Below are 27887 nucleotides of genomic sequence, written 5' to 3'. Positions count from 1 at the left end.
AGGATTTCATGAGGATTCAAACAACAATTTCCGGAGAATAATCTGTAATTTTTATTTAAAATTCCTCACAAAACATTATTTGTACAAATACAATCATTAATCAATCTGATTAAGCTAATCGATTGGTTGACTGAGGTGGCTGTCAGCGATTGATATGAATTTGGGAGTCTTCAAGGAACATCACTTCAAACGAACATTGCTTCTTGCTTCTGTTCTCACAAAATTCAAACGAACATTGCTTATTGCTTCTGTTCTCACAAAATAGTCCAAATTACAATGATATATTATCTGTGTAATATAATCAACTGACTGAAAATAGATTATAAAAGGATGACTGGCTTTTAGTTTTCCTATAAAGCGAAGTTAGGGCGCCTCTTTTGCACTTAACTCTCAATGTTAACCATCAATGGTGTCCAGTATCCACTCGAAATAATTCCTGACCTTGGTGTAGACATCAACCGTGCCTTGATGTGGAGGATAATGGACGCTGATCTTGAATGAGAGAATACCATACAAGTAAAAGCGTCGCTCTTCATCGTCTTTAACTAGTTTCTTCACGACGAATGGACCTGTGTTGTGCAACAAAAATCAAGGATAACAATTTTATGCAAAACTCAACATGTAAAAGATAGTTATGCTACTACAATAGAATATTATACCATAGAGAAACAATAGCGTAAGATATAGCGTTCAGTATGAGAGAAATAATAGCGAGATATAATAGTGTACAATATGAGAGACTACCAGCGTCACACAGCTTCATGGGAAAGAACTACGTGGATTATCAGCTTGAGATAACAGTACAAGTTGCGACATAAACGCCCAATACCATGGGATATCTACTTGTGTTATTGCTTCTCTATGATTATACAGAATTAGTCAATAAGCTGTTGTAGATATAATACTGTCACTTTCAGGATACGTTATTGGTCGAATACTATAACTTTTGATTCACAACTGGATTTCATCTCCTCATAAGGGGAGGAGACCCCAAGACTTAGGGGTTGTAACTCGAATATTTTAAATGTAAACACTCATTGTCTGGTACATCACTTAAAAGGTCTTTTTAAAACAAGAAATATTACATCAATAAAAATGTTCTATGATTCTTGTATCCAAAATGGCGGCTGATTGAAGTTTTACCAATCATTTCTTTAAAAACGTTCAATCAGCCGTCATTTTGGATGCGAGTATCATAGAACATTTTTATTTGTGTCATCTTTCTTGTTTTAAATAGGCCTTTGAAATGGGTGTTCACGTTCAAAATATTTGAGTTACAACCCCTCATTTCTTTAAAAAGAGAAACTTCAATCAGCCGCCATTTTAGATACAAGTATCAAAGAGCATTTTTTTTGATGCCATCTTTCTTGTTTCAAAAAGACCCTTGGGAATGATGTACCACACAATGGGTGTTTACATTTAAAATATTCGAGTTACAACCCCTAAGTCACCCCCTAATGAGGGGTTGAAATTCAGTTGTACGTCAAAAGGTAGAGTATTCGACCAATAACTTATCCTGAAAGTTACAGAATTATATCTACAACAGTCTCCAACTTATTGAGGGGTTCCCATACATATGACTCACTCTGTATATAGTAGTTATAGTTGGGTACATGTTTATGATGGCAGTATTTCATTAACATTGGTTTTGTCATAATTGTCTATCATCCTTGTATCATTTTTGTATTATCTTTGTATCTTCTTAGTATCATCTTTATATCATATTTGTATCATTTTCCTATAGAGAGGTCCACTTCATAATGACAGTATTTCATTAACACTGGTGTCTTTCAACTGAACTTTAGTGTTTACGAGTTTGTGTTTCTTGAATAGTTCCAAATTTCTTAAATAACTCAATATTATTCGTTAAAAGTGGTAATTGAGTGGAATATTTCTAATTAATTTATCAATTTAAGCCATCTAAATTCAAAATTTTAGTTTTAATGTTTATTTTGGACCAAAATTTTTTAAAAATTGTACACGTGAAATTCTAACCTTATCTTGGTCTTTGTCACCTATAAATTTGGAAGAAAAATAGCACAAGGACTACCTTAAAATTTTATCTTTCAATGTTATTACATTAGTGTTATTTGCATTGTAAATAAATAAATAGATAAATGTTGCTATCCTTGTTCCATCATCCTTGTATCATGTTTGTATCATCCATGTGTATCATCTTCGTATCATTTATGTATCATCTTCCTATAGTGAGGTCAACGTTATAATGGCAGTATTTCATCAACATTGGTGTTGCTATCCTTGTCTATCACTCAACAAAGCAGATAGCGCTATCCTTTCCCAGCTCCGCAACGTTGCGAATCGTTCATCAACAATGTAGAAATATAATAAATTAACAAAATAGTCAATATCAATATTATGAAAATTTATTATTGAAAGAATAAGACGTTGATGTTGTCAATACCACTTTAATTTATTCGAAAATTAATTCATCTTACAGAACCAGGTTTCATCAGTTCAGCTGAAGATGTGGTAGGTGTTACCATGAAACCTGGTTCTGGAAGATGAATTAATTTTCGAATAAATTGAAGTGGTATTGACAACATCAACATCTTATTCTTTCAATTATGGAGAAATACCACTACATCTCCTCATTACCATACAATCAAATTATGAAAATTTATTATTTGATAATTGAAAAACTATTTTCGTTTATGTTTGAATAGAGTTTGCCAACCAAGAATCAATTTTTTTCCAATGTCACAGGCAGAATTCCATTCCAAAAGGCAAAAATAATAAGCCTATTTCTTGAAATGTATGACTGCATATATGACTGCATATCGTAATATTAAAAGAAGGGAAATCATGTGTGAACTTCATAACTGTGTTTGTAATAATCAGTTTTATCAACCCATGATTAAGGCTAGCTTCACACACATTCGGTTTCATTCGGTTCGGTTCGGTTTGTTGCCGAAAACGAATGAGGCTTTCATACATATCAGGTTTTGATTCGTACGGTTCTAATTGGGTATTTTCTTCTCAAACACAGCTGTGTTTGAATTTTGACAATATTCATGCTGATATTGAAATATAAAAGCTAGTGTTTAAATAGTAAGATGTGATTTCTTGAACAACAAAATTTACAAGTTAATTAAAAACTGTGAACTATTTGAATAGTTTATTTTTGATTATATTGATTTTGGACGTTTGGAATGATTATTTTTTTGAATAGAAAATTTGTTTCATTTTGAAACATGGTACATAACGTAAATCTCTTCTTTTTTCATTAATGAAATCATGTAATTTTCATGGAAAAATTAAAAAAATGGAAATTCTCCCTAAGTTTCAAATAATTTTTATATTCTTTCCTTATTCATTAAGAAAAAAATGCTCCAGTGAACTAACAGAAATGAATTGACCATATGATTTTGACATGGAAGATTTTTAAACAGATAATCACGATATCAGGTTGAAATAGAAACAAAAAAAGCGAGCGTGTGTAAATGACTTTGTTTTTATTTCCGGTTTCCTAGCAACGAATTCGAATAATACGATAAAACCTATTCGTGTCAAGTGGGCGTTCGGTTCTATGCGGTTGCAATTTGGAACCGAATTCAAACGAAATTACCGCTTCACACTTATCGGAATTTGCCAAAAACGGACAGAAAACGAACCGAGCCAAATGTGTGTGAAACTAGCCTAACAATTCATTAATAACGTCTATTGTATGATTGGCTTGAATAATATTATGATAATAGAATAAATTTATCTATGTAATAACTATTATGTTATCCTACAGATACCTTGAAAAGTGGCCATTCCTGCACTGATTACAGAACGCAAAGAATCACTTTTCCGCTCTAGTGCGGGAAAAAATTTTTCTGCACTCCAGATTTGCAACATGGCAACACAAAATAGTTGGTGGGTTATATGGAGGATTAGTGCACGAAAAGAAAAATTAAGTTGGTAACAATGACTGTGGTTAGATTTAGATGAGAATCATTTCAATGGCTACCCTACATTTATGATAAAATCCCAATCTAGAAATCCAAAACAAGAATAATGTTTATCTAAATCATAATTAAATAATAACTTCTCATCATTTAATAATAAATAATGTTTATTTTCTATTGACAGTAATAATTATTTCAACTCCAAGCAATGAGAAATGTAGCAAACACACATTTTGAAATTCGAATTTTCAGGTTAAATAATTACCGTTCGAAATCCATGTCGATAAAATCAATAAAATAACATTAGAATATACTACAATGAAATATTTTCTGTTGTCTATGTTATTTTATAAATATTTTTCAGTTTACTTATAGTATTTTTCGGTAATTCTAGTTAATCATAATTCTGAATATCTGAATGCTGTTTTTAGCTGGATGAAAGAACGAAGTTAGGTACGATTCTTCCCTCTAGGTCGCGCGCTTGTCGATTCAGCCATTTTGCAGTCATCCAAACCAGCTTTTAGCGTGAATTTTGAATGCGAATTTTTTGTACTATCTGTATTTTCTCTGATTCTTGAATGAATAAAAATGAGAACTTTGGCTGAAAATTTTCAACTTCAATTGGATTATTAATTTTTAAATGAATTAAGATTGTTATTAATAACAGCATCACACACACAAACATTTGATGGATTTCAGCCATCATTTTATCCATAATTACCCACTTTTCATATTCAATGGTAACTGTAGGAAAAACTTAATGTGAAATACATGCGCAAAGTTCCTCTGCTGCACTCAAGAAGCCATTCCGCCCTCGCCTACGGCTCGGGCGTAAACGTTTCTTTCGGTGCAGCAAACTGTCACTTTGCGCACTAGTTGCACAAATAACTATTATGATTACCTCCAACGTCCGTAGTGAGTTGAGTTTGATGTGGGAGTCCTTCAACGCAGAAGAAAGACAGGTAGTTCTCTACACCTGTGAATTTGGCTGGCAAAAATTTATAGATTTTATCGTTCTCTTCTTCCGTGAAAATAGTCGCTTCTGAGTAGAAAAGATTACTGTACTCCCCTTCTGTATAGTAAGGAATACAATTTATATTGATTGTTAGTCATTTTGAAAAAATGCAATCAAGTCGATATTACTACAATGTTTATCATTGAAGCTCACCAATAATGGTTTAACAACTGGAACTAGTTTAACAATGTTTTAATGAATAAGCGGTTTTGACAATATCAAGTCGTTTTAATTTTGTTTGCATATAATATCGGAGGGTCTAAGTCCAGGCAATGAATGCTCAAAAAAGTGTATAGAGGGAAAAGTTTGGAAGACAATTTTTGACCCCGCAGTTCTGTTAAGGGTGGTGAGGAGATAAACATATCAAAAGTCCCCAGCTCTACGCCCTGTGCTAAGAGGGTGGGGTTGGTTCAAAGCTACCATTTTTCGGTTTCTCGCATATTCCCTGTATAAAACATATTCAACTATTTTTCACAGATCATGTATTGTTGTAGTCTACTGTGAACCTTGCCTGAGATATCTACATAGTTCACGACGTTCAATGTAGTGATACCGTCAAAATATTGTCAGTAGTATGCCAGTTTTACACTATTTTTTGTAATCTCTCACCGCTATTGCACGTTCCAAACCAGTTCAATGGTCCTTGATCACAAAATGGCCATGTTCAAATATCAATTGTGCAAAATCTACCGACTCCTACCTACACAACTGTAGCATTCAAAATTCTCGTTCCCCTGAGTCACTCTGTATAATATAATATTATTAAATCACTTTTCGCTATTGGAGAATCGTTGTCACAGTTCGTGATTAATTCATTTATTGTAAAATATGTGACTGCTAGTCGTTTTTTCTAATAGAAAAAAGTGATTTAATAATAAGCAGTTCGTGATGGAAAACAACATTGAAGAATAATATTATTGTCATAATATATGTGGAATGGTTGAATTGTAATTAACAGCATATCACTAACCGTTTATCTTCACTCTCACTGTTTCATGATTCCATCCAGATACCCTGATTCCTTTTTCGGCTCCATAGTCTTTATTCAAGAGATAGTTATGTTCGAGGCAAATTGGTGCCACATACTCTAATAGAATGGAAAAATAATTAACAACAATAATTAATAGTAGAAAGTAGATTGAAAGTAGAATCGGAAAAGGAAGGGATCGGTAGTAGTTTATACAATGATAGAGTTCTATACAGGAGGATGTTGAAGCACTACTAAAGGTGCGTACAAATATACGCGCCGCGAACATGAGCAATTCACTTTTAATCAGCTGATTATATCTGTATTTTTACAGAAACGGTAAGATACAGATATGAAAAGCTTGGCATCAGCTGATTAAAAGTGCATTGCTCATGTTCGCGGCGCGTAAATCTGTACGCACCTTTAGATGTAAGTCGAGGCACAAGCGAAACAAGAGTTGAATGCCTCACGAGTGCTTCAAATGCCAAACTATACCAAGATACATATTGATGAAAAAAACAATCTGTTGCACATCCATACTTCTCCATAATCAAATAGAACTTGAATTTTAAGAGCACCTTGAAGTGAAAATGCACTTATTATTTGTAGTGACGATTGTTTCGACCTGGATTGGGACAGAGTCTGATGATGATCTTCACTATAAGTGCATTTTCACTTAATAAGTGTTTTCAAAATTCAAAAAATCAATGGTGATTATGAGGTCATAAAGCATTGAATTCTCTCCAAATATGATGTATAATTGCATCAATTTCTCCATGACTGCTGGGCCAGATCCACATAGAGTACCCTACAGTTTATAGAGAATGTATCAGAATGGAGAAAACAGTTTTGAATATTAACTCTTCTAAGTGTTAAATTTTCCACAAAATATTTTAAAACTCTTGAGGTAAAATTGATATTGACTTGAATGAAATTTACATCTTCTCAAGGGCTAATGGACATTTTTTAATAGAAATTGAAGCACTATTCATTTAAAATGCAAATGACACTAATGCAATAACATTATAGAAGATAAAATAATAAGGTAGTCCTTGTGCTATTTTTCTTCCAAATTTATAGGTGACAAAGTCCAAGATAAGGTTAGAATTTCACATGTGCAATTTTTATAAAACTTTAGTCCAAAATAAACATGCAAACTATAAATTTTGAATTTAGATGACTTGAATTAATAAATTGATAAGTAATAATGACTAATAGACATTCTTGTCGGTTTTGGTCAAAATTTTCTTTACAACACTCACCATGGAAATAGAAATCTCTTGATACTTCAATCAGTGCAATATTACGGCCCTCCTCTGCTGGTGCATTGTGATCATAGAAAAACACTGATTGAGCCAAGTAATCATTATCTGAATAACATTTTGAGTAGATACCACACAGAATATTCATGCCTACCAGTCCAGCCCTTACTCTGACACTATAATAAAATATGACAAAGCATGAATTATATTTGTAGAGGAGAAAGATATTATAACAAAAATTATTAGACTGTAATTTTTGAAGAAACTGCAGAGGCTTAGAAAAGAGAGACGAAGAGTAAACAATAGTCTCCGCCCTATGTAGATGGGAGATTCACTTGGTTTTTCATACCAATCAAAAGGTTGGTTGTTCAAAAACCTGTTAAGTTTCAACATAGAGTGAAGATACCTTTTGATAGACAATTAATAATTATAAAAACATAATATCAATAATTATTACAGAATAATAAATTAACGGTTCACCATAATATAACAGAATATACATAATATAATCTCATTCCTGTATAGGGCTACTTGTAATATAAATATAAAGAAAATAAATAAAAATCTCAGTACCCTTTTTATTAAAATATTTTATCACGACATGTCGGTCATTTATGCCATTTTCAAGTGATATGAATTAAATAAATAAATACTAATGGAAGATTCTTATTTTGATCATATGTTAGTGTATTCATATGTTTTTATGAACTAGGACTGTAAATTTTGGGTTTAAATTCGCATGATTCTATCAAAAATGGGGTTATTGGTGTCTAATTGGATTAAGTTTATTATTTTATCTCTGTTTAATTTTGCTGCTTTATAAATATGAAATTCTTCTTTGACATTCAGTTTTTGACTTTTATTACCGTAATTAAGTATTTTCATATTGGAATTTATATCTGTAAAATTATGGCCTGAATCTATCAAGTGTTCAGCAAATGCCGACTTTTGTGTATAATTTTTAGATTTTAGTGCTTGGATATGTTCTCGAAACCTGATATGGAAATTTCTACCCGTTTGCCCGATATAGAATTTGTCACAATCACTACATTTAAGTTCATAGATTCCAGATTTTTTAAACTTATCTTGATGTACATTTAAATTTGATTTCTTTTTTATCAGTAGAAATAGAGAATATATTTGTGTTCCATATAACACAAAATTTAATAAAGCTATAAGAAAAACCTTTACAAAAAATAAATTCATTCTAGGTTATAGGACAACAAATAATGCATTCGAACTGACCCGACTATCACTTAAGCCTATACTCTGTACAAAATAACTTTTGACTTGGGATGGACATGCGCAGCAGAGAAGGCATAGAGCGGTAGGGATACAACGGCGGCGATGTTGCCGTATTGAACCTGCCAGCGTTCTCTAGTGAGTATTCAAGTGCTCAAGCACTGACTAGACTGATTCTAATAGCAAAATTGGCATCTGTGCTGCCAATTCCACCTATGACTCTATAGTGTGGTCCACGTTATAATGGCAGTGGATAGAGATAGAAGAATAGCGATGCCAATTCTCTGCATTAATTAATTATATTTCTACACCGTCAAAAACATAATTGTCATCGTTGTGTACCTAGAAAAGGATAGTAGCACAGGCTTTGTCGAATGATAGACAAGGATAGCAAAACCGAAGTTGATCAAATACTGTCATTATAACGTGGACCGCACTATATCCATCACTGTAATTGGCTGATGCCGCGTATCCCTCCAAGTCACGTTTCCCTGCGCCGCGTATTCCTCCAAGTCAGAAGTAATTTTGTACGAAGTATAGTCTACACATTGCCAATTGGCAAGACAATTGTCAGAAGACAACTGACTGGCATGAAATTACTGTCTTCGTTTGAACACTAATTCTGGCCGATTGCTTTGCCAATTGCCCTGCCAATTGGCCTGAAATTCAATATGTCACCAGGAGTATTCTCTGAAGACAACTGACTGGCATGGAATTACTGTCTTCGTCTGAACACTTCAGGCCAATTGCTTTGCCAATATTATTGCCCTGCCAATCGGCCTGAAATTCAACCTGTCTCCAGGAGTAGACTGAGGACAGTCAATTGGGCCCAGCGAGCCCCCCCACCACTCGGAATCTCAGTTGTCGCGACAATTGCTACCGTATGAACGGTGTAGGCCAGTAGTTCTCTCTTGTTTTTTGTCAGTTCAGTCACAACAGATGACGAGCATTCGGCCATGTTTAGCTGTCATCTGCCGTGCCAATAGTTGGCCGCGTAAAAACATTTTCTCGTTCAACTGGCCTGGCCTACCACAATCCGCTACCACGTGATGGCAATTGTCCAAAGACAACTGTCCAGCCAAATGACAATGTTAACTAGGCATTACATACATAAACCTGGAAACCTGTATCAAGGCTACCTCTAATACAAGGCCCCGGCCTACGATATTGCAACGTCGCAGAATAGGCCTAGAATCTAATACATGATTGGTGAAAAAGATTTTAAAAAATACCAGCTGATCTTTTTCAGTATTAGATTCTAGGCCTACACTGCGACGTTGCAATATCGTAGGCCGGGGCCTTGTATTAGAGGTGGCTATGTCTGTATGCATCATACATAACTTACAAACGTTCATGTACGTTACGGCTATTCATTCTCAAATACAACAACACTGTATAAATAAACAGAACATGATTCAAAACAAAAAGAAAAGCATACATTATGATTTAATTGAAATAAATCAATACTTACGATTTGGGGTCTACACTAGTGTTGCCAAATATTTCGAAGCAGCTTGATGCTGTGAGAACATATCGTTTGGTGATAATTGTGCCCATGCAATTTGTTATCTTTCTTGGTTCCCTGCATTTATAGCAATCACGAGTCGTTTTCAATTCCGTCTCTGTTCAAATAGAGTATGAATATATCAATTCCGTCTCTGTTCAAGTAGAGAATGAATAGATTCAATTCTATTATAAGTTTTATCCTTGAATTATCATTTTAATTATTCATTAACGATCGATGATTAACAGTAGGCCTACCTACTACAGAGAATCATTCAAATTAATATGAAGAAACATGAGTGAAGAATAAAGTAACAAATTGAAGAATCGTGAGTGATACGAATTACGATTATTCATAACATTATTTATAATTTATTATAAGTTTTCTTGAATTTTATAACCTAATTATCACGTTTTTATCCACTGACATCAGCGGATCACAGTACTAAGAAGGATGTGTAAATTATGAGTGTAAAATGAAATATGAGATTGATTTTTCCCTGAGGATAATGCCCACATGAACTCTAGGCTTGTGCGTGGGTTATTATGAGGATGATGATGAGAGATGAGTGAACCTGCAGCTTTAGGTAGGTTCCGAACATTTATAACATTTCCATTTGAATAATAATTTCAACTATATGGGAGCTGTTTGACTCAGTGGTCACGCTGATAAGTTATCGCTTAAATAATTTAAGAATTGAAAGAAAAAGACGTTGATGTTGTCAACAAGATGTTGATGTTGATGTAGCAACGTTGATGCAGACGTTGATATAGATGCAGTCATCAACGTCTTGACAGCATCAAGACGTTGATGTTGTCAATACCACTACATAATACAACATCAACGTCTTTTTCTTTCAAATTATGGAAAAATACCACAACATCTCTTAGACTACTATAGAATCAAATCAAAGTTAAGAATTATTCATCTGCTACTCCGTTGGAAGGGTGACCGCTTGAGCCAACTCCTCCAAATATGATTCATGAGTTGTAAAATCGCTTCCTGGTGGTTCGAAACAAACCTAAAACTTATTAGATCTATTCATCCCTCACAATCATCTACCTCATTACCCACGCACAAGCCTAGATCTCATGTAGGAATCACCCTCAGCAAAAAAAAAACAAAAAAATTAAATTGTATTGAAATGAATCATCTTATCAATGCTGATATCCCATCATTAATTCATTTTCGAGCTATGTTAGACTCTCATATAGTGATTGACTGCGTAATAGAGTCGGATGCCCAATTATTAAACTGTATCCAAAGATGTAGCAGAGTTTCTCCTTGATTGAATTATATCTAAGGATGATGCCTAGATTTATTTATTTAGCGTATGGTAGATACACAACAAATATATAGCTAATGAGTCTCAAATGCCTAGATATACACTGTATATTTCCAAATTCTAGATGTGTAGTTTCCGGTCAGGAGAACATAAGTTTGTCTGAGCGCCATTATTTTGTTAGTCCATTTGGCGTTACCCAATGTGCACCATGAAGGCGAACTAGCGTTACACATAATTAAGTTAAAAATCTGATTGCTAGAACAATTTTGAGGTTAAAGAAGCTTGAAACTCAATTTTCACAGAAAAAAAACATTTTCAAAATCATCTTCATCATTACAAAATGTCCAAAATTGCTTCAAATTGTAATTTATCACATAAAGACAATCCAAATATAGAATTTCTGTTTAGCTAAACGTAAAAACGTTTAGCTATGTTGCTAAGCTAAGATGCCTTGAGCATTACCCTGAGTGTTGTGAGAGCATTACCAATGTGATTCTTCTTCCATTCACGGGTTATTAGGCATCACTGCCTGTTCCAAACCTTGGTTTCAACCCATGGGAATCAACCCATCTCTTTCTAGGACGTCCGCGTTCTCTTGACAGTCCTTTTTTATAATCAATTTTCCTGGTCCTCATTTATATTATATGAATATTCAATAATGTGTGAATTATTATCATTGTGAAATTAAATATGAAATTGATATTTTCTCTGATGATAATGCCCACATCAGCTCTAAGCTTGTGCGTGGGTAACGATGAAAATGATGATGATAGAATAATAATTTTAATGACTCACCATTGACCTGTACGGTAATATGCACCACCCAAGGATATTCTCCGTTCCTAACCGGTGTGCCAAATGTTGTATTATGAGAAGTTTTCTTATTATGCTGTATACCGCAGTCTCCCGGATTCACCAGATCCCAGTTCCGATGAAATATGGGGCTCAGTATGCCTGTGCACATGAGATAAGTAAGCACTTATTAATCGCGGAAGAACTTCTCAATACTTGGTAAAATCTTTATTTTATCTATCTATAATAGCTGTAGCCAATTTTAAAACCTGGTGCTACCAGAGAGGATAAAATGTGACATAATTATTATAATAATCTTGAATGAAAAAAGACTAAGAAATTGTCAAAGAAAAAAAAAATTATAATAATCTATGATACGACTGGACGAAATGGTAGTCAACCAAGGAGTAAGACAAGGGTGTAGTTTATCACCCACTTTATTCAATATATATCTTGACCACATTTTCCAAAAATGGAAATGTAGAGTAGGTTTAGGAATAGAACTTGAAAAGAACGTTCACCTGAATGCATTGTTATTTACTGATGATTTCTGGATAGTGCAGGACAATGAAAATGACCTCCAAAGATCAGTCCATATCCTCAATGAAATAGGTCAGAAATATAATTTAAAAATATCAACTAAGAAAACAAAAATTATGGTATTCAGAGGCAAATATCCGGTCAGATCAAAATTGTTATTAATAATACAGTTTTGGAACAAGTTTCTCATATACATATCTAGGAAGTGACATTAGTTACAAAGATGAATTAGATATTGAGAAGAAAATAGGAGAGTTTCAAATGATATGTGGAAATATCAGCAGGACTTTGGGTAAAAAAGCTAGAACAGATACAATTATGAAATTTTATAAGGTAATGACCGCTCTAGTCCTCCTCTATGGTAGTGAATCATGGGTTACTACGAAGCCACTTGAAAGTAGAGTGCAGGCAGCCGAGATGAGATTTCTCCGAAGAACCAAGGGATGTGACAGAAGAGATCATTTCAGGAATGAAGATATTAGGAAAGAATTGAAAATTTGCAGCATGAATGAAAGAGTTACGGAGAATCGGCATCAATGGAGGGAGCATGTTCAAAGAATGTCAGCTGAAAGAATACCATTTAAAGTCTATAATTATCAGCCAGTAGGCAAAAGAGATGTTGGCAGACCACGCAAGCGTTGGCAATAATAGGATTTTTTATGTTTATTTGAATAATTGGCAAGATGTGAGTCGGAACAGGTTAAAGCCTAATCCTTGTTTGTAAGAAGAAGAAGAAGAAGAAGATAATCTATGATAAATGAAAGAATTGCCTTATACATTCATTATAGGGGATAGGGAATTCATGAATGACGTCTGAACTGATTAACTTGAAATTTTGCATATAGATTCTTAATTCACCGAGGATGGTTATAGGCCTTATTTTAAATAATTCTTTAAAATTTCAGTAGGTCAAGTTTTTAATTGGACCCTTGCGGAGCACAGGTTACCTGCTTGTATAGAATATAGATGGGAGATTGTTTTTTGGACAGTTTAGCTCAACGAATTTCCTTCTACTATTAAGTTCTTTGGTCAATATTTGCAGTAACAGAAGTCCTTAGTTCTATTTATATAGCTTTGATTAGCTTTCTAATAACGTATTTCATTAGAGCTAATTGTTTTGTTAGTTGAGAATCAATCTCATAGTAGCATTTTTTGAAAGTACATAGTACCCTCAGTTGCTTTTATATGGAAGCGTTTTTTTTTTTTCAAGTACTCTGGGGTTATTTTTTATCTAGTTTTACTTAGATATGAAAATATAGGATAATATTGCATTCTATACTTTCTGGGTGCTACAGCAGTCTGTCACGTCATTAGTCAGTCATCAAGCATCATCTTTCCTCTTAATGGTTCAACAAACTTCCAATCATATGACTTCATTCAAACGTAATATTCCGGGCTTGATTCACTACCTCCGTAAACAAAGCCTCAGCGCATTCGTGTGACGTCAGCACATTAGTTGATTTAAATTGATCTATATCAGCTAGAATTTTTATTGGTGTAGGAGCCCTACCTGTGCTGACGTCACACAAAGTCACTACGGCTTTGTTTACGGAGGTAGTGGCTGATTCAGCGGGGAGCTAGAGTGATGGAGTCGAAGTCCCACACATCAGTATCAATGTCAGTGGCCGATACAGTGAAGATTTTATTCCCATACATTTTAATGGGACTATTCATACTCAGCTCAGCCAGCAGTGTGAATAGTCCCATTAAAAAGTATGGGAAGAATATTTGTACTGAATCACACATGGACTCCAATACTGATATGAGGGAATCCGCCTCAAGGTGCGAGACTGCTGGTCAGTATCCTAAAAAAATCAATAAAATAATCATGAACTATTTAAATTCAATTTAGCTTCTTTGAAAATGAAGATTTGAAAATTTGTTTGTAAGCTATTCTAGATTATTACAAACAGAATCATTCTCAATTTATCAGAATGCAGCATCGGGAATAGCTTTGATATGAAATCCAGGCACTAAGAGAATAGAATATAATAACTATTTGTTGACGTGACGAAGCTTGGACAGTAATGTCTACTCTACCACTTAACCTCGATAATAGAGGAGGGATAAGGTTGATAAGGTCATAAGCAAAAAATAGCATAGGAAGGTATCCATGGTGTAGGACGTTTATGTTCCAAATTACACTATTAACTCAAGTCGATAGTCCTAGTAGTTCTTTTTCTTGAAGCTATGTGACGCTGGTATTAGTACTTCATAATGGTATTGTTGAGAGAGTAAAAGAATATAAATACCTAGGAACAACCATCAATGCAAACAATGACAGTACCCAAGAAATACGAATCAGAGTCCAACAGGCCAGAAGTGTATTTACAAGAATGAAGAAGCTTTTCTGTTGCCGAGATCTAAACCTTGATTTGAAGATAAGAATGATGAGGTGCTATGTGTTATCTGTTTTGTACTACGGCATGGAAGCCTGGACGCTAAAGGAGATTGATGTGAGGAGATTGGAGGCATTTGAGCTATGGATGTATCGAAGAATACTACGGATTTCATGGATGGAGAGAGTGACCAATGTAGAAGTGATGAGACGCATACGCAAGGAAAAAGAAGTAATTATGACAATTAAGAGAAGAAAACTGCTATACATGGGACATGTTATGAGAGGAGAAAAATATCAATTGCTTCAAGTTATTATGCAGGGGAAAGTCCAAGGAAAGAGATCCGTAGGAAGGAGACGAAACTCATGGCTGAAGAACCTTCGGGATTGGTTTGGATGCAGCAATAATGACCTATTTCGATCTGCGGTCTCAAAAGTAAAAATCGCCTTGATGATTGCCAACCTTCGAAACGGAGACGGCACCTAAAGAAGAAGAATGGTATTGTTCTAAGAGCTTGTTCACATGACAGCGACTTACGTTCGGTTGTCGCGCGGTTGGCAAATCGATTTGCCATTCTCGTACACATGACAGCGATTCATGAGCAATTTGCCCTCGGTTAAGTCTGAGATTACAACCGCCGCGATTCGCCGGCGACTACTAAAACCGAGCGATGCATGTGTACGGCACCATGTGTTTCCCTATACCTGGCAACCGCTCGGTTGGTCAATCGCGCGACAAACGGTAAATCGCTGTCATGTGAACAGGCTCTAACACTCTCACCGAGCCAAAGCAGTGATAATAGACAGTAGTCGGCTTGAGTTAACCGAAGATCGGCTTGAAATTTGGAACATAAACTACCAATACCATGGGGTACCTTCTTATGCTATCTTTTTCCTATGATAATGTCCATTATAATCTGGAAAACGAAGAATATCCTGTTGTATTCTTTCTGCAAGGAAGCAAATCATTATCTCACCTTGCACTGAATTGATGCAGATCACAGCAATTATGTTATACACTATCTTCATTTCTTCCTCAAATCGTTAGACCAATAATATTAATCCATATCACTCCACAAACTGACGTTAACTGTTTTGTTTTTCAATTAACAATCTAGATGAGCGTAGACTATCTTGATTGATTCAACTTATTGATTCTAATCAAGTGAACCTAGATAATCAAATGAATGAGGAACTCTATCTGATTTATTGATTAGATGCTACAGCATTTTCTTGATTTGAAAGCTTTGCTCTATTGAAATTGATGTGTTGAATCAATCTAGATAAACCACCTGCTAATTCATTCGGCAAAAGTGGATGAGTGAAAGTCTAAATCGGAGTGGGTGGAATGTTTTATATTCAATAATTTATTGCTTATTCTCTTTATCAAAGTTTTGAACCGCAGCTGCCTTAGAAACTGTGAGCTTCAAGTACTGCTACACTGTAGGCTATAGAATAGAATAAATAAAGTAGTGAAATAAATAAAAACTGTAGACTACACTTGTAACTTATATTGTGAGATTTTGATATGGTGTCCGATATTTTCAGGAAATAATTATTATCTTGAAAACTAAGAATACTTAAAAAAGGTTTCTAAATGTAAAGGCTAATGGCTCTTATAAGTAGCCCGATCAAAATAAATTGTTCTCGATGTACCATCCACCACATAAAACCACTCAATCACAAAATAATTGAGGAAGAATAATTTGAAGGTCTGTGGGGGAATTTATGAGAAATGAATAATATTATGAAAAAATACAGATACGTATATTCAATTCTATTTTTTCAGGGAGATATGGAGATAATAATCATAAGAAAGTACAAAAAGCTATATCAATCTCAAATATTATATCTAAAGGTATTTTCATTTCCAGGAAGTCAAAATGAGAACTCTCTCTTACGCAATTTTTGTAATTTTCATCAATTTGGTAAAAGGTGAGAGAAATTTACTAAATGACATCAATATCATCTCAATGTAATAACATGTCATGGCCTATACATGTTCTTGTTTTTCTTGTTATACTCAAGATTTTATTCAACAATTGAAGTTGCCAAATTACTTGTATGCTCTTCATGTAATACTCTATCATTTTATTAATGAATACTTCAGAAGTATTTATTTTAAAATTAAGAGACGTTCATACTTGGATGCATAATTGTCAATTAATTCATTGTTTTCAACACTCTAAATAGAGCAAATCGCCTAAATAAATAGTCAATACCGGTTATTTATTAATAATTTTGTGAAACCAGTTTCAGTTGCTACTTTAGTATCAGTCTCTGGTAAAGTGAAAGCTGAAGGTCGTTGGACTTTAGAACAGCGGAATATAACTCAGTGGAATGGAGCCATATAATTGGTAGATGGCTCAACTAAGAAAGGTGAAAGGCTGTCATTGGCCAAGACTAGACACGCCCACAGTAGGCAGAGCAGTCAAGTTACAGTCATGATACACAATAATTGATCAGCACAGATTGAAACAGTAACAATCTTTATAAGCAACAAGATTTGATAGTAAACAATTTTATAAAATTGTATAACGAACCGGATTGAAACTAACAAGACGGATTATATACTCTATATCTAGATATAGTAATAGAACAAGTTGAGAGTTGGATAAAATATCCGTGTTGCTAAATTTCAATCTTTTCATGGAAGCTCATATGAGTGGATATATTCAAATTGACAACACAGTTGATGCAGAATTGCCAATTCAAAAATATCCAGTCATACAAAGGTTTGCATGAGAGTATTTAAACTTTGCACAATTTGGCAACATGCATATTTCGTGTAAATCACAACAATTAAAACATTTTTGTTACCAAATTGTGTGAAATTTCAAATATTTTCTCCTATGACATGGAAGCTCATATGACATGATATATCTAAAATTACTTAAATATAAAGAAAAATAAAAATCTCAGTACCCTTTTTTTGAAATATTTTATCACAACATGTTTCGGACATTTATGCCATTATGAAGTCTAAAATTACTTGTATTGTTTCATTAATTCAAAATAGTATATAGCTCATCCAGTTATTATGGATTGGAGAGATTAAGTCTCAGTTGCCCAAAAGCCTGTTGATTTTCAATCATAATTAAATGCCACCAGAACCAATCAAAGCACGAATTTTTTCAAGGTTATGGGTCTCGTGGCATCTAATAAGGGTTGAAATTCAACAGGTTTTTCTGCAACCGTTCCAAGTTGAAAATATACAGCCAGAGTTGACAAGTTTTGCTCCAATTGAGTCGTTTCCAATATTATCCTAACAGGTTTAATAATAAACCCAAGATTTCACGACAACTGGCATCTGGTTAACCCATTGAACTGCGGGACCCAGCCTCACCTCCAAGCTAAGATCAACACTGAAGATTCAACCCTTACTGATTACGTTCCACTGGATCAATTCAGAAGGGATGCTAAACAGGGAGAATATCCTTGGGTGGTTCTAATTTCAATACAGATAAGAGGTCAGTTACAAACAGATTGTGATGAAAAAACATTATTGGATATTTAACATAGAATTGCATAATACCTCTAATGACACTATGGTAATATGATTTGTATTCAATGTAAATACTGGTTTGTGATGACAAAGCTTTTGCGAATTCCAATATCAACATGCCTATCTGAAAAACTGTAGTAACCAGTTAAGCATTGATGGATGAATGAATGAGATCAGCTTATTCACAAGTATCTATGTCTAGTTACACACACATCTCTAATATAACTATCACATCCCTAAATAACTAAAACCAGTATATATTTCTAGTTACACACACATCTGTAATATAACTATCACATTCCTAAATAACTAAAACCAGTATATATTTCTAGTTACACACACATCTCTAATATAACTATCACATCCCTAAATAACTAAAACCAGTATATATTTCTAGTTACACACACATCGATTTTTGGACGCACTATTTTTTGCCTACCTTATAAATTCTACAAAATGAAATGGAACTGAACACATGATCACATCATACGTTTGTCAAGTTATGTTCAATCTTATAGAATTTATAAGGACGGAAAAAATCGTACGTGTATAAATCGATGTGTGCGAAACTAGACAAAGATAATTGTGTATAAGCTGCATGATCTCATTTATTTATTTATTCATTCATTTATCAATACAATAAGTACAGTCCGGGTGCTGTAGCTTTTCCTATCGGCGGAGGCTCTCTAGTCTACAATACTACTCTTTCAAAAACTTATTTTCCTTGTCCTATTATAGTTAAGGATATTATTGCTTTCCGAAAAAATTAAGTTACCCCAATTCCCAAATTTCTATACGTTTCAAGGTCCCCTGAGTCCAAAAAAGTGGTTTTTGGGTATGGTCTGTATGTATGTGTGTGTGTGTGTGTGTGTACACGATATCTCATCTCCCAATTAACGAAATGACTTGAAATTTGGAACTAAGGTCCTTCCACTATAAGGATCCGACACGAACAATTTCGATCAAATGCGATTCAAGATGGCGGATAAAATGACGAAAATGTTGTCAAAAACAGGGTTTTTCACGATTTTCTCGAAAACGGCTCCAACGATTTTGATTAAAGTTATACCTAAAATAGTCATCGATAAGCTCTATCAACTGCCACAAGTCCTATCTGTAAAAATTTCAGGAGCTCCGCCCCATCAATGCAAACTTTGATTTTAGATTCTCAATTATCAGGCTTCAGATACAATTTAAACATAAAATTTTGAGTGGAAAAGATTGAGCATGAGAAACTCTACAATAATTGTTTTGTAACATTTTCACCTAAAATTAAAAATAAGCTCGAAATTCGAGAAAATGTGATTATCCAATTGCAAACTGTTGGCAACTGTTGATTCTATTAAATGATTCACTATGAAGAGATAGCAGACCTCGTGTGTCTCCAGCGTTATTACCCTGTCACCAGCTGGATGAAATCTTTGAATAGTGGAATTGAGATGCGCGGGAACACTAGCGTCAGGTGATCAATTTTCATAACGGCAAGGGAAGTTTTGTGAGAGTGCCACACCAGATTTTTTGAAGATGTATCTCACAATAAGCAACATGTGCTATTTTGTATCTTCTCAAAAGCAACGTGTTGCATCCGAAAAGATACACAAGCAGATTTTTTTAAGTTACGCCCTTTTAGCACAACACAGTCTATCAGCTGACAATGCTCTTCAGCATGCTCTTTCCATTGTTGGTGATACTTTGCCGATATGCCGTTTCAAAGTCACAGAGGTAAAACTACGGACTTGACAGCTTATTGTGAGATACATCTTCAAAAATGTTCGATGTTTTTGAAAGGGTAGTATTGTAGACTATAGACCCTCCGCCGATAGGAAAAGCTACAGCACCCGGACTTTACTTATTGTATTGATAAATGAATGAATGAATAAATGAATGAGATGATGCAGCTTATTCACAATTATCTTTTTCTAGTTTCGCACACATCGATTTATACACGTACGATTTTTTTTCAAGTTATGAAAACATAATAACTTGAAAGCGAAACTTCCGATAAACTTGGCAATAGAGCTTAATTCAATTCGACGTTTTTTTCTGAAACAGGAACACCAGAGAAGAAAGCAGTGAAATATAACTGCATGGGTTCGATCATTACCAAACGATTCATTCTGACAGCATCAAGTTGCTTCACAGTATATCCTATTGAACCGAGATCGTAAGTATCAGATAAATTCAAAATAAAATATTTCAATAATTCACTTACTTTTCGGTGAAGTCAGTTCCCGAAATGTGGATGTACCTAGTCTGATCATATGCCTATCTAGATAAAATCATAGAGAAACAATAGCATACGTTATTAGCATAACTTGAAAAACAATATGCATAAACAATAGCATAACTTACGCTATTGTTTCTTTATGATAAAACTCAACTTGGTAATTAGTTAGTTAGTTGGTTACTTAGAATCTATTCAACTCTAGACATAGACTAAGTAAGACATATCTATGTCTTCATAGACTAAGTAAGACATATCTAGGTCTTCATAGACTAAGTAAACATCTGTTAGATGTTTAGATCTAACGTCGGTTAGGTCCAAGAATAGTGTATAGACATAGAGAAACAATAGCATAAGTAGATATCCCATGGTATAGGGCGTTTATGTCGCAAATTTTACTGTTATCTAAAGCTGATAGTCCACGTAGTTCATTCCTGTGAAGCTTTATGACGCTGGTAGTCTCTCATATTGTGCCGTTCATACACTCTTACCCGATCAAAACAGTAAAAATCGAATGTAATCGACAGTAATCGGCTTGAGATAACAGCATAAGTAGATATCCCATGGTATAGGGCGTTTATGTCGCATCTTTTACTGTTATCTAAAGCTGATAGTCCACGTAGTTCATTCCTGTGAAGCTTTATGACGCTGGTAGTCTCTCATATTGTGCCGTTCATACACTCTTACCCGATCAAAACAGTAAAAATCGACAATAATCGACAGTAATCGGCTTGAGATAACAGTATAAGCTGCGACATAAACGCCCTATACCATGGGATATCTACGCTATTGTTTCTCTATGGTATAGACTATACGGTATATAGTGTATACCATCCTTGGGTTAGGTCTATGCTCCAGATTAAAATCTCGACTTGTGGAGGAGAGAAACACAAATGTTTCACTCTCTTCGAGTAACGTTGAAGTTCTGGTTGAATTTATTCCAGTTCTAATGTCAAAGTTCGATAGATTAATTAATTTTATTTCGTAGAGCTGCTGCTGCTGAAGATCATGCTGTTCTTCATTGTTTGCTCTATTGCTTGATTGATTGATTGTTCGATAGATTTATCTTTGTTTATTGGGTGGTGAAGTTCAGTTACAGCTCGCTCTCTCTCCCACTTATTGAACCTGTTGAACTAATTCAACTATAAATACTGCAACAACAGAGACCTTGCGTTAATATTCATTTGTTATTCATATGATCGTATATTTTAAATAGATAGAAATGGTCCAATTATTATAGAAATAACTGGTAGCCTACCCTTTTTCATTTTTTTCATAAATAAACACAACACTAGTTTCAGCACTTATGTAGCTTATTAGAAATTGAGATGGATTTTTCCTCACATGATTATATCAATGTTTTTCTTACTGCATGCTAATAGTACTTTACGTAACAAGTCCGGTAACGATAATTCACCGCATAAGTATGATTGTTTCTGCCCGAAACGTAGTTGAGGTATATAGCTATACAATACACTATATATAGTCTATACCATAGAGAAACAATAGCGTAAATATCCCATAGTATAGGGCGTTTATGTCGCAACTTATACTGTTATCTCAAGCCGATTACTGTCGATTATTGTGCCCGAATCGTAGTTGAGGGCAGAATTATCATACGAATGCGGTAAATACGTTACCGTACAAGTTACGTACAATATTTTTTGTCATACTTATCTAAGAAAGGATAATATTGCTGAGAAACAGAAACCATTACCTGCTGCTGCTCGAACTACTGCATTCTATAAACATGACCTAGCCCGTAGCGCCTAGTTCATAACAGACAGACCCTTTGAGCTCAAATAAAATAATAAAGGCCTAAATTATAAGATTTCAGATGAGTTCTTATAACTTGAAACTCCTAAAATGAGTTCTTTAATTATTTGAGTTAGTATATCAATTACTCAGATGTTATTAGTCCTAACATACTCGACTGTAAAGAGAACATATGATCTCTCCATAGTATAGTATGCTGTAATGAAAATCACATGTTTTCTTTTTCTAAAAACAGCTGTTTACCGGCTTGATTTGATGCATGGAAAACAGCTGCAATTGAATAAGTATGACAAAAAGCCAATTGCATCACTACCCCCGTAAACAAAGCCGTAGTACATTCGTATTACGGCACAGGTAGGGCTCCTACACCAATGAAAATTTGTTGATTTTATCTGAACTATATCAGCTAGTGTTTTTATTGTGTAGGAGCCCTACCTGAGCTGACGTCACCAGAATGAACTACGGCTTTGTTTACGAAGTGATTACACACACATCGATTTTTGGACTTTTAATTCTTTGGCGTCCTTATAAATTCTACCAGATTAATCGGAGCTTGACAAAAAATATCATTGTTTAATCTAATAGAATTTATAAGAACGGCAAAAAATCTTACGTCCAAAAATGGATGTGTGTGTAACTGGATTAGCAATATAATTAATGTGTATATTGTAAGTCCAATAAATACTGTATCTTGTAAAAAAAACACTCAAGAAGGTCTTTACACACAAGTAATACGTGTAACTAGGAATATAGTCATCCGAAGACGTATTGTCCTCCTATCTCCCAATGTAAAATCCAAGCTACGCAATGTGAACGTAGTGTGCATTTTTGACATTGGGAGATAGGAAAGCTACGTTTTCCGAAAATGAATTCATAGCTATGAGGACAGAAAAAATACAGAATACAGAAAAAAAGAATCTGTGTTTTTTTCCTCAGTGCTATAAGTAACTAGGTGTGCAACTATAGTACTCTTTTTTATCGAAACGACGTGTTTCATCATTTGCAAATTGACTGAAAACAGTCCATTTTCAAGTACTGAAACATGTCAACCTGCCACTAAAAAAGTGTCCTATTCAAAATGTTCCATTTGACATATCATTATTTATTAATATATCGGTGATAATGTTTGAAATAATTATTACCAACACAGATATCGTTTTCACATGCTGATTTTTATGTTTTTGCTACATGAAAGTGTTAAAATAAGAGTTGGATCAGTTGATACAGTCACGGATACTAGCTGTGATTCAGAAGAGAAATGCTCTCCAGATAAAGCGGTTTACCACGCTGAATCAGTTGTACTCTATAACACCAATTCACCGGCTGAAGATGGCGAGAATATCGCACTTGTGAAAACTTCCAGAGACATAATTTTCAATGGTGAGTGTTGTACCAGAGACAAATAATACTAGTTCAAATAAATAAAAACAATATAAAACTTGTAGTACCCTTCTATTAAAACATTTTAACGACTATTTTCGATCTACTTAAGCCATTCTCAAGTTGAAATATATTAAAACGTGATATGAACATTGATTATCAAGTATCAACTTGTTTATTTTGCATTTTAACTTGAAAATGTCCAAAGTAGGCCGAAACTAGTCGTTAAAATGTTTTAATAGAAGGGAACTACAAGTTTTATAATTGTTTTTATTTTTGAAAAAAATTGCATCATTGAAGATATATTGGCAAAAATCTTGATAAGATTGAGAAAAATCCTGAAGTTAGTTCGCATCGCACTGATCACTTTGAATACATATTATGTAGATTTCACAAAAAATGATGAATATTCAAAAAGTTTGTGCTCAACTATTTTATTTTAGAGAGGAAACCATTTTCATTTCATTGAGAAATGATTTTAAAGAGCTTGTTGGTATGTATTGTAGGGTATGAAGGCTTCCGGGCTTATTGAAAATCTGATGATTTTTGAAAATCATCTCTCCTGTTCATCCGCCTCATCACCCAAGCCTCTTGTGGACATCCTCAACAAAAAAAAATCTCTGAGAAAGAGAATCTTTTTCATGGCATGTCACTACCATGTCACAGAATTCTAGTATCTTTATCGAAATTTTATCATAATGTAAAATATATCTAGTATAGATGTTTATATCTAGTATAATGATACATATTATTATATCTCTACATAATAAATTCATGATTTTAATTTTTCTAGTTTCTCTCTTGTCTGTTGTTGATCTATTTCTCAATGTTATCAGATAATGTGCTACCAATCTGCTTGGAGCATGGCGAACTACTGGAGCAAGACTATGCGGGGGAAGAGGGAGTCAGGGTATCTGGATGGGGCACCAATTCTGAAGGTGAGTTATAATAATTTTAGAACTCTGACAGTTGCACAGAAAATTGTAATATATATTGTATTGATAGTGTTTTCCCTCAATTTACAGTGTTAGTTTTGTTCAATATTCTTTCAATTGCCTTGTTTAATTCTCATTTTCGTTGTGAAGCCATGTGACGCTGCTAGTATCTCATATAGTCTACCTACTGTGCCGTTCTCACCCGTCAAAAACAGTAATAGACAGCAGTCGACAGTATTCGGTTTGAGTTAACAATAAATCGGGTTGAAATTCGTCTTCTTTACCTTTTTCTTCTTCTTCTTCTTCTTCTTCTTCTTCTTCTTCTTCTTCTTCTCTTCTGAAAAACATTGTAAAATCAGCTGTATGGAGCCATATGGAGCCATACCGAGTTTCAAAGCTTTATCTAATATAATTGGAATTAAAAATTTAATATTGATGTTCAAATGGTGAAAAGTATCATGCATGCAGTACGAAAAGGATTAATTTCTCTGTTATCCTTTGACCAATTTAAATAAATAAGGTATCCTTATAATTTTGATAATATTTGCTAACTTTTTGTCTCTTGTAAATTTTCTGTTAGGTGAACGGTTTTCGTGAAATTTGCCATCAAAATCTTAAAATGGCTGTCATTTTGGAAATTTTCATCGAAAATTCTTCATTTTATATTTAAAGCTGAGTCTTTATAGTATGAATATTGATGTCAAATTTCAGATCAATACAACATTCCGTTTTTGAAATAAATTTCCTAAGTGAAAAAACAAAATGGCGGCTATAAGGATAGCCGCTGAATTTTGGGCACTTCAAATACGACATTTGTATTCTTCCAGGATCATGGTATCATCCAGAAACAATACCCTAAAATGTTTGACACTACTTCTGAAACACTCTGTATATTTCAGCTTGAAATTCGGAACACAAACGACCTTTTCCATGGAATATCTTCGGATGCTTTCTTTTCTATTATTATACTATTAATAATTAATATTTTCTATTTCTTTCAATATCTAATTTGCAATTGACAGACGGCAATTACTACAGCAAGCTTCAGCATGCAGCAGTACCTGTTTTCACCCAGGAAGAGAATGAAAAGGTGTACAACCATTTGCCGAGCACATTCACAGGTGTGGAGACTTATGAGTCCTATTTCTGTGCGGGGGGGCCAGCAGGCGAATCTCAGCTTGATAACGATGTCGGAGGTAATTGTAATTATATTCTTGAACATAATTGAACCAATTATTCAAATTGACTGCCTCAAAAAATAATATACTCAATACAGATTACAAATGTTATAATCTTAGTTCTAGGAGTAAATTAGTTGTTTGGCAACACCATCAGCAAAACAATAATTTGAGTGCTGATCATCGTAATCATAACCATAGCCATCATTATAATCATTCTTTTCTAAAATTGAAAGGGGATATGTCTATGCATGCCCAATCATTTGTTCTCATGTTCCAAGAGAACTATGATGATTTGAAGCACAAAATTGGACATTCGCTTCCTCAAACATTGAACTGATGCACTACAAAGTTATAATGTCAATTCTCTTTTTAGATTTTTCAAATTATCATTGAAAGTATATAACCTCAACTGAACAGAGACCATTTTTTTATTCCATTTATTCATTTCACACAAGAAAAACACATAATGTTGATACCAGAATTTGCATTATTGTCTGGTGGGAGAAAGGCACAGACTACACACTTGAACAGTCAGCATTCCTCTAACAACTCCAACATTTCCTATTTGACTGATGCTGTCTGTTTGGAGTGGAAATCACTATTATAAAGCGTGCCATCATTCAGGAAACCATGTTCCAAATCATGGATAATGTGCCATTTTTTTGCTCAATCAACTGTTTCTATTGTTATTGTTGCAATAATTAATAAGTTGGTAAGTTGATTTCTGACAACAATACCCAATTTTTGTAAGTTATCTGTTTTCATGGGTAGTGGAAAATATAATATGATTGAGAGCGAAAATTGAGATGACAAATTGTTTCATATCAAGATCAATAGATAACGAGAAAATGGATTCAAAATTATAAGATCAGTGTTGATGTAAACAAAAGTGGGTAAACAAAACTGGAATTTGAAAAGTGACATTTTAAATGAATTGTATGAGCACATTAGTTGATTTTGTTTTGCGAATCGAGCGACTATTTCAGTTTTTTACTCATAATTTTCAAATACATGACTGATTTTTATGTTTCTTGACGTTGCTGATGACCGATGTCCATAAATATTAGGGCTATTCACAATGTTGTTTTAGGCAGCTAAAGTGTTATTTGATAACTCTGGATTGTGAACGCCCCATCTAAAACCATTTGCTATTAGCTAACTGCAATAGCGGTCCAAGTGGATAATTTGTGTAATTCAAGGTTTATAACCTCACTTTTGCAACCAAGTATGGCCGCCGTTTTAACAGAGTTAGCTAGAGTTAGCGGACTCAAACCTGCGCTATCTGCTATCTCGTCTGCTAATTTTTTTCTAACGTATTTCATTGAGTTAACACAGACTTAGCAATAAGCTGGAGATAGCGAATAGCTCGACTTATAGTCAACTAACTGCAACATTGTGAATACCCCTATTATATCTAATTTTATCTAATCTAATCTAATCTGATAACAACACAGGCCCGTTCGTGTTGAAAAGACTGGTCCCAGAAGATGGCCCTGCGCGGTATTACCTGTATGGCATTCTATCATTCAAAGCCAGCGTCTATTTCCCTTCACATGGCTCGGTCGATGTCTACACCAAGGTCAGGAACTACTTCGAGTGGATACTGGACCACATTGATGCTTGACAACTGCCTCAGTCAGCTTATTGTATTTCACACAAAATAATTATTGTATTTTGGAACATTTTGTGAGAACACAAACGTGCTAAACAATAAATAATTATCGAACAATAAACAAAAATATGGGTTTGAAATGTTGTTATTGATAAAAATCATGTTTCATATAACATTTTTTTATTTTCCTTGCCCTATAACCATAGGTAAGGAAAGTATTGCTTTCCGAAAAAAATTAAGGTTCCTCAATTTCTAAATTTCTATACGTTTCAAGGTTCCCTGAGTCGAAAAAAGTGGTTTTTGGGTATTGGTCTGTGTGTGTGTGTGTGTGTGTGTGTGTGTGTGTGTGTGTGTGTGTGTGTGTGTGTGTGTGTGTGTGTGTGTGTGTGTGTGTGTGTGTGTGTGTGTGTGTGTGTGT

At 34.2% G+C, this 27887-nt stretch overlaps 2 protein-coding genes across 4 annotated transcripts; one reads left to right on the top strand and one right to left on the bottom strand.

The window, feature by feature from the left end:
- Positions 1–27: 27 nt before the first annotated feature.
- On the bottom strand, positions 28–16059 carry LOC111052351 (CLIP domain-containing serine protease 2). The gene is made up of 7 exons (XM_022339007.2): positions 15834–16059; positions 11982–12140; positions 9869–10019; positions 7156–7331; positions 5897–6013; positions 4813–4983; positions 28–569 (listed from the first exon to the last, which is right to left on the bottom strand). The coding sequence occupies exons 1-7, from the start codon at positions 15883–15885 to the stop codon at positions 397–399; spliced, it is 999 nt and encodes a 332-aa protein (XP_022194699.1). The 5' UTR covers positions 15886–16059; the 3' UTR covers positions 28–396.
- LOC111052350 (phenoloxidase-activating factor 1-like) lies at positions 16025–27648 on the top strand. Of its 3 annotated transcripts, none has more exons than XM_039426653.1 (8): positions 16025–16195; positions 16731–16791; positions 18129–18326; positions 20414–20525; positions 23557–23741; positions 24578–24679; positions 25699–25872; positions 27312–27648. In XM_039426653.1, the coding sequence occupies exons 2-8, from the start codon at positions 16740–16742 to the stop codon at positions 27479–27481; spliced, it is 993 nt and encodes a 330-aa protein (XP_039282587.1). In that variant the 5' UTR covers positions 16025–16195; positions 16731–16739; the 3' UTR covers positions 27482–27648. The 3 variants fall into 3 exon arrangements, with proteins under 3 accessions (XP_039282587.1, XP_039282588.1, XP_039282589.1); XM_039426654.1 differs by having other exon boundaries at positions 16077–16275; XM_039426655.1 differs by having other exon boundaries at positions 16177–16299.
- Positions 27649–27887: the final 239 nt, after the last annotated feature.

Source organism: Nilaparvata lugens, chromosome 4 (genome assembly GCF_014356525.2).
Source record: "Nilaparvata lugens isolate BPH chromosome 4, ASM1435652v1, whole genome shotgun sequence".
Classification (NCBI taxonomy): Eukaryota; Metazoa; Arthropoda; class Insecta; order Hemiptera; family Delphacidae; genus Nilaparvata; species Nilaparvata lugens.
The sequence above is the reverse complement of the archived record's forward strand: the minus strand, read 5'-3'. Positions and strand labels throughout refer to the sequence as shown.